The sequence below is a fragment of the Dendrobates tinctorius genome, unplaced genomic scaffold (genome assembly GCF_039654945.1).
Source record: "Dendrobates tinctorius isolate UK_male_01 unplaced genomic scaffold, ASM3965494v1 ptg000203l, whole genome shotgun sequence".
Taxonomy (NCBI): domain Eukaryota; kingdom Metazoa; phylum Chordata; class Amphibia; order Anura; family Dendrobatidae; genus Dendrobates; species Dendrobates tinctorius.
In genome coordinates, this window is record NW_027361870.1 from 6,215,265 (window position 1) to 6,230,368 (window position 15,104).

The following is a 15,104-nucleotide window of genomic DNA, read 5'->3' on the forward strand; positions in this document are numbered from 1 at the left end:
CACCTGCTGGTGAAATCCAAGTCGTTATTGAAGATGACATGGTTCCTGTCATTGTGGTTGGTTCGGTGGAAAGCATTGGGAAGCTTCGCATGCTCCTGGAATATCGGGTAGCGTACCTGAAGGAGATTGAGCAGCTAAGACAGGATCGACTGCAGATGAATGAGCAGATAGAGAACGTCAGGTGGCGTCCCCCTCCAACCCAAGGTGTAAGGACCCGAAGGGATCCTCCAAGGAATGAAAGGACAGGTAGTCGAAGGCAAGAACGTCGAGAGTCCGCAAGTGGCCGTTCTAATCTTAGTAACATAGGCACGAGACTTGGTGGTGGACATAGTGACAGAGGGTCAGACTCAGACCAGCCAGTTGGCCCAGCTGGACGTGGGACTCATGACCGTGCGACCTGGGAGAGCCAGCCAGTGAGAGAAAGGTCGCGTGATGAAGCACACTGCAGACAGGCGGAGACTAAAGAGTGTCTGGTCACACTGACGGACGTTGACGGGAAGGCCCAAGGCCGAGATACTGACCGATGGGGGCAGGGGAGGCCTAACGTAAATATGCAGTATGACTACCGAAACAGACGGAGATGGTCCTCCCGACTGGTAGGGCAAGGTGACATGGGTGCCAGGTCTCAAGATCCCTGGGTGATGTCATGTGTTCAACCCCACAAGTCTGAACAGAGGGGGGAGGTATGTGGTGTAGTTACCACTATGTCAGCTAGGGGGCGCTGCGTGGGTGTCCCAGGACGGGTGTACAGGCACATTCAGTGTGGTAACAGGAGCAGGGTCCTAAATGACCATTATGGGTCTCAAGGTGGGTGGCCTTGGGATGCAGGCTCCAGGGTGTATTGATCAGCAGAGGTACTGCTGATCTTTCTGTTACACTGTGTCAGGGAAGCCTGTGTGTGTCTATACAACCTTTAGTGATGTCATAGTCATGTGATCACCTGTGGGTGTGGTTACAGGGCTATGTAATTGAGGTGTTTGGCACATGTGAGAGAGAGTGTGAGAGTGAGTCTGTCTGAGTGTGGACAGACTTCCATGTGTCCAGGTGGGACACTACAGAGAGTGTATATGGGGAGGACTACAGCTCCCAGCATGTGCTGAGACTCTCAGTCCGAGTCTGAAGCCACGGACATTTCTGTTCCTTTGCCTGAAGTGAAGGTTACATTTCAGTGTTATGCTGTCTATGGTTTATGGAGTAATAAACCTGGTGAAATTTTAAAGGAATGTGCCTCATGTTTGTCTCCCGCTGCACCTAAGCGAGTCGAATCCCTACAATATATATATATATATATATATATATATATATATATATATATATATAATCTCTCCATTGAGCAGCTTCCAAGCAGAAGGAGTTACAAAGCTAAAATAAAACTAAACATTCACAGCAAGTTGTTTTGACATTGCTGTGAATTAAGTTCATTTCTTTAACATTTATTTAGCTCTTTTTTTAGGCAGAATCCATCTTAATAAAAAATAAACTGTTGTAGGCACAAACCCTGATAAAGTTTTATACAAATGTGACTGAACACAGTGAGTTTTTTTATTTAGATGATATTACTCCACCCCTGTATTGCAGTACCCAAGATAAGTAGATGAGGCCAAATTTTAATTCCGATTACGTTACACAAGCAACTTGTTCAGCCCCCTCCCTATAAACATCAGATCGATGGCGGCCGAGCTATCTTTCCTGTCTTCTCCAAGAGTCCTTTGGCGGGGGCTTATCTGTTAGCCAATAAAAGGATCGCCATTCCCAAACCGCACAGGCCAGATCCTTCTGTTCCCTAAATGGGGACAGTTAGCCGGCCCCCCATTCACATCAGACTGCCAGCCAGACCTGTCGATATTGGCGGGTTCGGCAGACATTAGTGTAATGTGTATAGGGAAATTACTTTAAGTGTGCCATTAATTTCTTGAAGTCCACAGTCTGGACCATGTGTATATGGACATCAGGCCCTCGTGTGAACATTTTCCCATCCTAAAGCAAGAGACCATACTAATGCTCTACTTAATCTAAAATCTACTATAAACTTGTAGCAAAATCCAGCCATGGGCTTGTTCATACTTTGTGTTTTTGAGGTGTTTTTTGGGGGGAACGGAAAAGAAAACCGCAGCGTTTTACAGTAGCATCACCATTGAGATTTCTAACATCTCACTTACTTTTTTCTTCCTGATGCAAACTGAACCATAATGCTTTTTTTGTTCATTTTTAATTTTTTTTTTCTTAAATGCAGCATGTGAATTCGTTTTAGGCTTTTATACACTTTTCTAAAGAAATGCATAAAAAACTGCACTAAAAAAACCCACACAATTTAATGCAGATTTGCAGCTGCGGTTTTCGTGCGTTCGATACAATTTAATGCAGATTTGCAGCTGCGGTTTTCGTGCGTTCGATCATTACCATTAGTCTGTATGAATTATTTCTTTGTAGGAGCCCGATGCCTACACTGAGCTGGCCGAGATTCTGGTAAACACGGCCCCTCTTGGAGCAGTAGACGTCTATTGCCAATATCCTCAAAGACCCTCCCCTCTACAATCATTCGATGATGCGTTCATCCCCGGGGAAATTATTCGCTTGCTTATAAAAAGTGAGAAGTACGATGACCCTCGTCTTCCTGTCAACATGATTTTCTATGGAAAAATTTTGGGAATTGGTAAGTGACTGATGAAAAGTCTACGATCTAGGATGTGTGTTTAGAACATTTGCCATCCCATTACACAGTGAGAGCAGAAGTAACATGACTCTTGTTCTTCCTATATTTTATGATCATCACATTAAGGAATGCAGGAGAGACATTGATTATGTCTTCCCAGCAGTGATGAGCAAAAAGATTCACACTGTCCGGTTCAAGATGCAATCCGATCCTCCATGGCGGCCAGTTGTCTTAACATCTGTAGTCGGCATCATAGTCCCGGCAATATGAGCACCTCCGGCATTTGTGTTGTGCTTTATCGTCATGACGTTGCATTGCCTAGAAAACTCTGGAGGCACCCAGGATGCCAACCACATAAGTGAAGACTGCCCTGGTTCAGCTGCCATGGAGGACTGAACCGGCCTCTGGACGAGGGCATCTCCAATCGTAGCCCTCCTTCCTCTCTTTTTTATACACTGAATTCTGCAGCCTGAATATGTCCTTTGACATAAAAGAGATCATGAAGAGACCGCAAAGGGGAATATTCCAGTAAGATGGAAAATTATCCCTTGTCCATAGGATAGGGGATAACGAACTGATCACTGAGAGGGTTTCAACCCTAGGGACCTTCACCGATCCTAAGAAAAAGGCTTTGCAGAGCCTGTATGAACGTGTACCTATACTCCATTCATTGTACATGGAACTGCAGGATACCCTTCTTGGTAAGAAAATCAAAGAAATATCCAGTTTCCCCCGATCCATAAATCGAGGTGGAGTTATTAAAAATATGAACCAGACACTGGTATATAGAAGCAATGCGTTTCCAATGACTTATGATCCTTTTATTCATTTGCTATGAAGAAGGCTCATCAGTGATCCGAAACATTTTGCATTTCTAAACCAATGTCTTGTTCACATCTTTGTGGAATATTTAATAAATCCACCTTGATTTTCTGGATTGTGGGAGCTGGATGTTTCTTCGATTTTCTCCCTATTACACAGACTGATCCGTGTGTAAGGAGGTCAAGGGCTTCGCCTTGCAAATATTGATGTTATTGTATATTTTGTGTGCAGTCGTGTGCATGTGTGTTTGCAGCCACACAACATTAGGTTATAGTTAGGTGTTATATTAGAAAAGGGCCACTAGATGGGGGGCACTGAGCTCAACTAGTGAGAAGACCTTAGAAGGGTTAACTTAGAGGATTGGCCAGTGAGAGACAAAAAAGGAGAGAGTTTTTCCTCCAGAGTTAGTTGAGCCGGGGGTAGCTAGACTGGACAGAGAAGTGAAGAACATTGAATGCCTACAGCAGTAGCCAGTGCATAGTGGTACTGGAGGTCTTGCAGTTAGAGACTGGGAACTGCAGGACTAGAGAAGGAGTCTCAGTGGTCAAGTCAGCTAGCAAGGAATAGCTGAAGTGACAATCCAAGCCAGTCTATTGAATCCAGCCCGTGTCTGGAGTAGTGCAAGCCAGGGAGGTCCGTGGGTGAGGCCCCTGTGGAAGTAGCTGCTGGAGTACGGGAGGTTTGTGGAGAGTCTAGTGAGCTGCAAACCTAGGACACGAACAGGAGCAACAGTGCCGTAAAGGGGTGAGCTGTAACGGATAAGTCAGGTACCTTCATGGGCTGAAGTCGGGCTCTGGAAGAAGGGAAGTATTCCATGTTCATCGTGCTCCGTGTGACGTGTCAGCTTGTCTGTGTGGTTCATGTGTGTGAAGTGAAGGAAGAAGTAACGTACTGCTGTAAATGAAGATGTATTGCTGTTACCAGGTAAAGAGTCCTGTAGCCGTTGTGGATATGCTGTGCCCTGAAGAGAATAAAGCTGAGTTGTTAAAGTTGCTTCCAGCCTCTGTCTGCAGTCAATTGGGTCCCCAAAGTGCACAGCATACGGGTGATGAAACAGCCTCCAGCACACTGAGTACTGGAACGACCGCAGAAGCTACCCCCCGGCAGCCATGGTATTACACGTGCGCCCGGTGGGGCGTTAGCTGGACTGTTTGTCATAACTTTCTTGGTAAAACTCCTTCTAAAGCAACTATAATAAAAAACAAAATAGTGATACATTCCCTTTTATTTTCTTATTTTATATAAATCATTTTTAATTTTTCAATTATCTATATTTCTAACAGTATTAATTTAAACTTGTGTTATATATTTTTTTAATTACTCGATTACTCGTCCATTTTCTCCTATGTAAGTGTCAGAGACACATATGTAAGCTGCGTGTATTGGACATTTTGGGTGGCTCAGCATTATATAATTTTTTTTTTCCTGTTTATCCAGTCATTTGTACTTTATATGCAAAAATCTTTACCATTAACTACTACTCTCACTCACTATGGTGGGGGGTGTATTATTTCTTTAGTATGTTGCTGCCTGCCAATGATTGGACAGTATCATCCAGAGAGAACTACATCCCACCAGTGAAAACTCTGTGATAACATCCACTTGGACTTACAGGGGTATTCTCAAGATGTCGCTTGAGCATCTCAGAACATTGCGTTCTCTTTAGTTTCTTTACTTCCTGGTTTCTAGCAGGGCGGGCACTCCTCCTTGACGGACAGCTCTGGTGAACAGGAATACTGCAGTAATAATGGACCTAGAAAGCTCAGTACAAGTAGTGCTATGACAAATTCTGGCATCAGAGGTTTTTTCTGGAGTGTTATTATTATTATTACTGTATTTATGCATAGAGAGAACAAGGCATTTGAACAAGCCACATAGCTCAGGATAGAGAGCTCTGATTAGCAAACCTGCTCTGAAACCTGCAGCGATGGTGATTTATAACTGAATCTCTTCAGAAGATGAGAGGGATAAAATGTGGGGGGGAGGACAGTGAGCAACTAACTGCTGTGTAGACATCAATGGTCTGGAGAGAGCTGGCTGGGATGTTAAGAGTTAAAAAGGCAAATGCAATTCTAGGATGTATTAACAGAAGCATACAGTCTAGATCACGTGAAGTCATTATTTCCCTCTACTCCTCTTTGGTCAGACCTCATCTGGAATATTGTGTCCAGTTTTGGGCACCACATTTTAAAAAAGACATCAACAAACTGGAGCAAGTTCAGAAAAGAGCGACCAGAATGGTGACCGGTCTGCAAACCCTGTCTTATGAGGAAAGGTTGCAGGATTTGGGAATGTTTAGTTTGCAAAAGAGAAGACTGAGAGGAGACTTAATAGCTGTCTACAAATATCTAAAGGGCTGTCACATTGTAGAAGGATCAACTTTATTCTCATTTGCACAAGGAAAGACTAGAAGCAATGGGATGAAACTGAATGGGAGGAGACACAGATTAGATATTAGAAAAAACTTTTTGACAGTTAGAGTGATCAATGAGTGGAACAGGCTGCCACGAGAAGTGGTGAGTTCTCCTTCAATGGAAGTCTTCAAACAGAGGCTGGACAGACATCTGACTGGGATGATTTAGCGAATCCTGCTTTGAGCAGGGGGTTGGACCAGATGGCCCAGGAGGTCCCTTCCAACTCTACGATTCTATGATTCTATGATTCTATGATTCTTAACCCTTCCCCTGGATTGTAACTACTGCGCACTGTGGTGTAGTAACCACTATGTCTGCTAGGGGGCGCTGTGTTGAGGTTCCAAAGAAGAGGATGAGTGGCAGAATCCTGAAGGATGGTTGTGTATGTCAAAGGGGGTGGCTTTGAGATGGAGACTTAGTTATGCGTATTGATCAGCAATGGTATTGCTGAGGTGTTATTTCAAGGTATAAGGGAGAAGTCTCTAGGTAACTTGGGAGTTGGGCGGGCCAGTTACCTACAAACCCACCCAGGGGTGTGTCTGAAAATGCCTGTATTAAAAAGCTATGTGAGTGTGTGAAGGACCTGTGATGAGGTCATAGTCATGTGACCCGGTGGGCGTGGCTATAGACCATATAATGTGGCCAGGGTAGGTCACATGTGAGGAATGCTGGGACCTGGTTGGTCCAGTGTGGAAGGTCCTGCAGAGATGGAACTTCCTGCCAGACAGCACGTGTGAAGTGGCTGGGAGAAATGGCGATCTGTGCCTGAGAGTTCCCTGGAGGGAACGAACGTGTGCGGAATGCTGCAGCCGCATGAGGAGCCCTGACGTGGGTGAGATAATTGTGAGGCTAAGTGAGCCTGCGTACTGGACATTGATAGTAAGAGTGAAGCATTATAATGGACGCTATGCTGGTAATGCTATTAAGTGAACTTTCTGTTGCTGCTGTGGTTTATGAGGCGTGAATAAACCGCAAGGACTGTATGATTTGATGGAAAATCCGTGCCGGAACTGGTTTTTGTTCGCTGCAAGCGAGAATCCCCTAAGTAAATGACAGCGCTACCTCACATTTGGTGGAGAAGCTATGGGCAATATTGTAGCCTTGTTGCTGGGAGCAACGGAAGAGGACTGCAAAGTCAGTTGCTAAGTGCAACGGTTTCCAAAAAGTGCATGTTGCAGTGCTGGCAACGCTGAGCCAGGAAGGCTGACTGTTGGGGAAGCCACTGCCCGGCTGAGGTTCTGGAACCGTGGGGCGGCCTAGTGAGTAAGGCACTGTACGGATCGGTGAGCCCAGTGCGGCCATTTCTCCAGGAGAAAGAGACTGATAGGACACCTCTGTGGTAGAGGGGTCCGAGAACCTCCGCGGCCAGCAGGTGACTGTCGTGAAAGAGAAAAAAAAAAAACGTATTTTACTGACAGGCTCAGTGAGCAAGAGACTGGTGATTGCTTTAGGGTGCATCTGAGGAGAAGAGGTATCCGAGGACCTGTGTGGCCGACACAGGCAACGGACTGGTGTTCGTGGTGTACTGACCTGGGTCAGTGGTAAAGACTGTGTTCCTGGAGGGATCAGTGAGCAAGGTCCTGGAGGGTCAGTGTTGGGAAGAGCCCTGGAGCACGTGGTATGACCTTGGACCTGGTGAGGCGTAAGTGTTGGGCAGTCTCAGGTCGAGACGGATGTCCTGAATAGCATCCGCTAAGCCCCTGGACTTGGTGAGGCCGGTGTGTTGGGAAACCCTGGAAAGAGGGTCGGCACTGAATAGCACCCGGTGCGCCCTGTGTGTTGGACGGTCTCAGGCGGAGATGGTACGTCCTGAATAGCACACAGACAGGACAAGTGAGCTTTGTGTTGGTGTGGCCGGCGTGTTGGGAAACCCCGGGAGGAGGGTCGCTCCCTGAATAGCACCCGGTGCGCCCTGTGTGTTGGAGGTCTCAGGCGGAGACGGTACGTCCTGAATAGCACACAGAAAGGACACGTGAGTTTTTTTTAGTTTTTTTTTGCGTGGTGTTTTTCTTTTCTTCTTTTCTCAACTCAGCCTGCGGTGGCTCAGTGGGAGTCAAGAAGGTGACAAGCGGCTTCCGGTAACTCGGCGGGGTTACGAAGGTGACAAGCGGCTTCCGGTGGATCGGCGGGTCCACGAAGATGGCGCAGCAGGTGCTGCAGTGACTCCAGCCGCTGTGTGTGTGAACAGCAGCCGGTGGTGTCGGTGATCGGTGACAGCAGGAGCTGTAGTGGTGCCAACAAGGACTTGTGTGGTATCGTTAAGACATAAACTGTGTTGTGTGAACTGTGGTCTGAGAAGACCGGTTTAACGGACATGGGGAGGTCCCAAAAGGGGGTGGAATCCCAGAAGGGGGCGGTGACCCAAAGCGGGGTGGTAACCCAAAAAGGGGTGGAGTCCCGGGAGAGGGCAGCAACCCAAAGTGGGGTGGTGGTCCAGAAAGGGGCCAAGTCTGAAGGAATGACAGCACTGGGTGACTCAGTGAGTATGTCTGGAGTACCGCAGTGTATGTGTATGTCATTTCCAGAATGTGGGATATTCTTTTCGAATGTTGACGAGCTGCAAGTGTGTACCGTGATGCTACACCAGGAAGGGATATCGGGACGGTTGGACTCAGAGTCAGGTGACTCTGGTAGGAACTCCTCTCACTCTGTCTGACCGAGAAAATGCTCCAGGTTCGCTGTGCACATGGGGTCACAGTGAACTATGCAGTAGACAGAGTAATATTTGAGGAGTACGGAGGCCGTGAGTACCAAGGTGGCAGTATACCACCAGACTTAGTTTTTGCCTTGGAGTGGGGCCGGGATTTGGTCAGGTTTGATGACCTATGCCAGGAAGATAGAGACGTGTCTACTGTAGGGCTAGCAGCCACTGAGACGCTGACGCCTCCTAACATGGACAGGCCAGACATAGGGGCGACCGGAGAAAGAATGACGTCGGACGAACTTACAGTCCGGACGTCACCTGAAGGGTACAACGGTGTGAGTGAGAAGGGTGTGAGAAACAAAAAGAGCGGAGCTGACACACGGACAGAGAGTGTCCCGGGCGTTCACCATACGGTGTGGTGTGACTGTGACGTGTTGTTGCCAGTAGCCTCCACGAGGACAGAGTCTAGTGCTGTGCTGACTGAAACTTGTGACAGGACTGATGGTAACCTGGTCGAGAAGATAACGGGAGTAGAGACACAGTGAGAGGGTAACTGGGGGGTTCACTCGGCTGACGGGACTAACCCAGGGGTACCCTTAGACGATATGATTAAAGAAGTAATGGTGCAACACATACTGGCCAAAAGATAACTAGAGCAGGAGATACAGTTAATAAAAGAGACAGTGAAGGAACAGCTCGAACGAGAAAGTGTGATGAGACAAACGGCTGAGCACAGAGTGGATGAGCTTGAGAAAGAAGTCGTTAAGCTCAGAGGTCACCTGTCAACGTGGCACAGCGTAAACAACACCTTAAGAGAGGATGTGGTAGGGCTTGAGAAAAAAGTCTTGGAGCTCAGTGGTCACCTGTCAATTTGGCAAAATGTGAACAAGACCCTTAGGGAAGAAATGGAAGAACTCAGAGGAGTAGTTAAAAGTCTTCTGCGGGAGAAAATGGACGAAGACTTACCGCGGGTGAGCGTAAGTGATAACAGGACAGAATGGCCAGTAGCCCTTGTGGCAAAGGGTCATGAAGTGATCAAATCGTGTGAGGTTGAGGAGTTAAGAGCGGAAGAAGACAGTCACCCAGTCGGGTCAACGGCAGTGAGGGAAATGTCCGTGGTAAAGCTAGAGCCTGCGGTCCAGGAAGAGAGCAAGACCACAACCTTCCAGTTGGTGATTGACGTACCAGAAGACATGCAAGAAGCCTGTGCGGAGGAAGGTGTGCATGAGGCTTTCAAAGAAGCGGTCAAAGCGTGTAAGGTGCGTTGGGCACCTGAGACTTGGCAGTTGGTGGTAGTATCGGATAGAGAAGATACATCAAACCGAGTAGCTGTCCTGAAAGAGATGCATCTACAGTGTCTCCACACCAAACAGCGGGTCAGGCAGAGTAATGTGAAGGCTGCTCGACGCCTAGAATTAGCAAGGGAGGCTATGGATCAGCTGGGTTTGCGGAAAGATGTGGTGCCGGTACCCAAAGCTCTGATTGGGAGAATCATTGGAAGATCCGGGAAGGTAATGCAAGACCTTGTGAATATCTCCGGTGTGGTGAGAGTGAGGATCCCTCCTGATGATGAAGACCAAGTATCCAGTGAAGTGGGTAGGATTCCCATCCTAGTGGTTGGCTCCGGGGAGAGCCTGAGAGACTTTCGGATGTTATTGGAGTATCGAGTGAGGTACCTGCAAGAGATTGAGCAGTTGAAGCAGGACCGCCGGCGAATTAATAAAGAAGTACGGAACACCAGATGGCGGCCGCCTGCAACCCAACAAGATGTAAGGACCCGAAGAACGCCACCAAGAGGTGACAGGGCCGATGGCCGAAGAATGTCAGCAAGTGGTAGCTCGACTGGCAGGATGACGTGGAGAGACCATAGTTCCTGTGAGACCCGTAATGAATCAGACTCAGGCCAAACAGTAGGCCTGATTAGGACTGATGACCATACCAACCGGGGGGGAGCTGGTCAGGGAACAGAACAAACAGAGAGAGGAAGGTAGTGACTGGACCGTGTCTGATGACGCACTGTAACTGGAGGGTTAAAGAGCAGGACCGATATTCTGACCGCTGGGAGCGGGGGAGGCCTAATGTAGAGAGGAGGCTGTATGACAGGTGGAAAAGGTTCTCTCGACCTGTAAGGCAAGGTGTGATGAGTGCCCGGTCTCGAGAGCCTGATGTAATGTTGCGTTTTCAACCCCACAAGATTGAACAGAGGGGCGAGGTATGTGGTGTAGTAACCACTATGTCCGCTAGGGGGCGCTGTGTTGAGTTTCCAAGGGAGAGGATGAGTGGCACAATCCTAAAGGATGGTTGTGTATCTCAAAGGGGGTGACTTTGAGATGGAGACTTAGTTATGTGTATTGATTAGCAATGGTATTGCTGAGGTGTTATTTCAAGGTATAAGGGAGAAGTCTCTAGGTAACTTGGGAGTTGGGCGGGCCAGTTACCTACAAACCCACCCAGGGGTGTGTCTGAAAACGCCTGTATTAAAAAGCTATGTGAGTGACCTGTGGTGAGGTCATAGTCACGAGACCTGGTGGGCGTGGCTATAGACCATATAATGTGACCAGGGTAGGTCACATGTGAGGAATGCTGGGAACTGGTTGGTCCAGTGTGGAAGGTCCTGCAGAGATGGATCTTCCTCCCAGACAGCACGTGTGAAGTGGCTGGGAGCATTGGTGATGTGTGCCTGAGAGTTCCCTGGAGGGAACGAACATGTGCGGAATGCTGCAGCCGCATGAGGAGCCCTGACGTGGGTGAGATAATTGTGAGGCTAAGTGAGCCTGCGTACTGGACATTGATAGTAAGAGTGAAGCATTATAATGGACGCTAAGCTGTTAATGCTATTAAGTGAACTTTCTGTTGCTGCTGTGGTTTATGAGACGTGAATAAACCACAAGGACTGTATGATTTGATGGAAAATCCGTGCCGGAACTGGTTTTTGTTCGCTGCAAGCGAGAATCCCCTAAGTAAATGACAGCGCTACCTCACAGCACTCTTGGTCACGACTGAATGAAAGCTCTTACAGCAGAAGAATGACGGCAGAGAGAAAAAGCAAGTCAACTGTAAACTTGCTTAGTTTCATGCTAAGTAAAATCAAAAACATTTTATTCCGCTCTGCAGCCACTATTACATCGTGGGACAGGTCCTCTTTAAGACATAGTATCATAGTATGTTTCCTTTCCCTATAAATGGTGTTATCAATCCACCTATAGCAACAACAAAAAAAAAATCAACTTTTACTTTGAATCAGTGTTTCGTCCTACATTGTTGGCTTGTGAATGATATGATGCCGTATGTGCTCTGCTCCTATTCATGGCAGATTGGAGCATAATTAACAATCACAGGGAATATAAGTTTATTTAATAAGATTATAATTAGACATACCGCTATATTCTTAGCCAGCACGCACCTTGTGCGCATCGTATTTGTAAAAATGGACCATGCGATGGTGATTATGGTGATGTCTCCATAATCCGCAGGTATCATTCAACCAAAATGGTGTGTGGTCTCCAAAGAAACCGAGCTCCCAAAAACCCAACATCTGCTAATAGCAGGTCGGGAAGATAATGAATTAATCATAACATGCATGTAACACAGAGATGTATTTCTGAATGCTCTGGTAGAAGACTTGGTGTTGGAGAATGGCGGTCACGCTTTATATACAACTTTTATAAAGCTAAACATTTTCTTTTTTATAATTTAAGTAATAAACACCAATGGAGATTTTTTCATTGTTCATTTGCTATAGAAAAGCAAAATTAGGCATTTTTCCCAAATGGTTTTCATTAAAATTTTTCTATGACTTTAATACTGAAGAGCAGGGGTGGGGAACCTTTTTTCTGCCAAGGGCCACTTGGAATTTTATAATAGCGTTCGGGGGCCGTATAAAATTATTAATAATGATGAGCGAGTATACTCGTTGCTCGGGTGTCCTCAGAGTATTTTGGATGTGCTCGGAGATTTAGTTTGTCGCCTCAGATGCATGATTTATGGCTGCTGGACAGCCTGAATGCATGTGGGGATTCCTTAACAAACAGGCATTCCTCACATGTATTCAGGTTGTCCAGCAGCCATAAATCATGCAGCTGAGGTGACAAACTAAATCTCCGAGCACATCCAAAATACTCTGAGGACACCCGAGCATGCTCAGGAAAGACCGAGCAATGGGCCTGAGGTACCGTGATTACCCTGCTCACTGCACCCGTCTCCCCAGTGCACCCTTTTCCCCAGTGAAGACATCTCCCTAGTGCAGCCATCTCCTCAGTGCACCCATCCCAGTGCACCTGTCTCCCCAGTGCAGCCATCCCCCCCGCGCTCATTCTATACCCCCCCAAGCACCCATTGCCACCCCCCGGCAGTCATTCTCCATCCAACCCATTCGCTTTCCACATCAGTACTTTTCAAAACTGATCCAAATCCATCAGATCCCCTGATCCTCCTTCCTCCCTTCTCCCAGCGTTAGGCTTGGTTCAAATGGCCGTACTAAAACTGGGGTCAGTCACGTTTGTAAATTGTGTGCTGATCTGCGATATTGGTTAATTTGGAAAATTGGCCATTTGCACTGACACACTGGTTATAATGGGTCCATGTTCTCTTCTGATGTTTTTACATGTTTTTTTTTTAATCCATGTTCTCTTCTGTGTGTGGTCCTTGACACACAAACGCATAATACGCTCTTCTCAACAAGCCCTTAGGCCACATTCATACATCTGTGATATATGGTACGTGCTCAGATTGCAGTACCCAGTCTGACTGTCAGGTCTCCTTGCCCCAACCAACTACCCCATATTTACCTAATAAAGCAGTTATTTCAGATCAGGAGACCCCCAATCAGATCAAGTAATGTGATCTGTAAACAAATGTATATCTCCAATGTGGGAACACAGCCTAAAGGTAAGAGAAGGGAGGTGGAAGAAAGGATTGCCGTCGGGAGGTTTGACAGATTTGTATCAGTTTTGAAAAGCACACAATTGCTATATGAGCATAGCCTATATCTCACAGGGGATTGAACACCTATCTCCAAAATGTGGAGTGGGGAGAAAGTATCTAGAGTCTCTGGGAGGGCAGAGAAAAAAAAAATCTGTAGAAAGAGAGGGAAAGTACATGAAGAGGAAATAAGTGCAGGGTAGATGAGGTGCTGTTATATGAGCTATTGAATTCAGCAGCACCCTGGTTATACACAGACCATTAGTGGGATGGACACTATGACAAGAGAGAAATCTGATGCTTGGATCTGGCTGCAAACTGCATATCATCGGACTAAAAATAAATGAAGGAAAGAAGATTGCAGACTGAAACTTTTTGTAAACTAATTTTTTCCATGTTAATGTTATCCACAATTAAGATTAGGTAAAAAAATCATTATATTGATGAAGTATCCCAATCATCGTCCAGTAAACACTTACAAAATCAGTGACAATCTGTTCATTTTTCCTTAATAGTATCTTTTTAACATAGCTTAAATTATTAATTGCTGGCTTCATATTTTCTTACCACTAACAGAAGACTGGAGGAAATACGAGCTATCTCGAAAGGGTTTAAAATAAAGAAAAATGTGTACAATTATTGTTACAGCTCTTGGTAAAATTCAATATATCAATTGGCGCTCCTTTACACAAATGTATCTTCTCATTTTAAAGAGCCTCTAAACATTTGCTCATCTCTCTACCCTCATAGACTATAATGGTGATGGGTTCAGGCAAGCGCTGTCCAATTCTATTGAATTCTGTTAGAACGGTGGCCAGAGAGAACCATCATGTACAGTCCCCAAAAAAACATTCTCCCAATAAGTGAAGATACCCACGGTGGAACCGACAACTATCACATACAGTGATAGCAGAGATCTACACGGAATATACCAGAAATAAGTTTGTTATTCTGCTTGAAAATATTTTTTATTTACGGTATTTTTCCTATTTCAGGTTCTCTGGAGAAGTATATAACCATTCTAGAAGGAAAGTTCAAAACCAACATTCTCAAGATGGTCTACGCCGGCATTCACAATAAGTTAGAGGATGATGAGGATCTGCAAGATTTCTTTCGTTTTAAATGCTGGATATGAAATAATGAACACTTTTGTATACATATATATTTTTTTTAATTAATCAGTGCGGAACAGAAATTTGTTGTTGTTTATCTGGCTTCATTGTCTGTTACAATGTGAATTCCATGCAATGCTAAATATAGAGTTCTTTGTTCTGTGAAAACGACTGGTTGGAAGTTATTTTTTAGAACACTATAACCTGCTAATATTGAACCAGATCCCTAAAATGGCACTAATTTCCAGACTTTGCATCTGCAGATCTATGGCAAGAGTCCATACTACACACATATCCATCAGCAAGAAAAGTTGTGGGTAGTTCTGAAAAGCTATTTGAGCATTTATAACCATTTTTTTTTGTAATGCACCTTAATTATCAAATAGAAAACTTTTCACCTAGCCTCTAATATAGCCCCTTCCCCCCCCAAAAAATAAAAAAAATATACCATTTTGTGTATACAGCACCTATGCCGATCTACAGTATATGCAGGGATTTCCCGTTTGTTAGGCAATCTCTGCATGTGTTGTGGCTGTCGA

At 45.7% G+C, this 15,104-nt stretch overlaps 1 protein-coding gene across 2 annotated transcripts; it reads left to right on the forward strand.

The window, feature by feature from the left end:
- The first annotated feature begins 1,449 nt into the window (after positions 1-1,449).
- Positions 1,450-14,733, forward strand: LOC141057258 (uncharacterized). Of its 2 annotated transcripts, none has more exons than XR_012222017.1 (2): positions 1,450-2,653; positions 14,449-14,733. XR_012222017.1 is itself a non-coding variant. In XM_073553788.1 (2 exons), the coding sequence occupies exon 1, from the start codon at positions 9,247-9,249 to the stop codon at positions 10,522-10,524; it is 1,278 nt and encodes a 425-aa protein (XP_073409889.1). In that variant the 5' UTR covers positions 8,328-9,246; the 3' UTR covers positions 10,525-11,280; positions 14,449-14,733. The 2 variants fall into 2 exon arrangements, 1 of the variants encoding a protein (XP_073409889.1); XM_073553788.1 differs by lacking the exon at positions 1,450-2,653 and adding an exon at positions 8,328-11,280.
- The last annotated feature ends 371 nt before the right edge of the window (positions 14,734-15,104 follow it).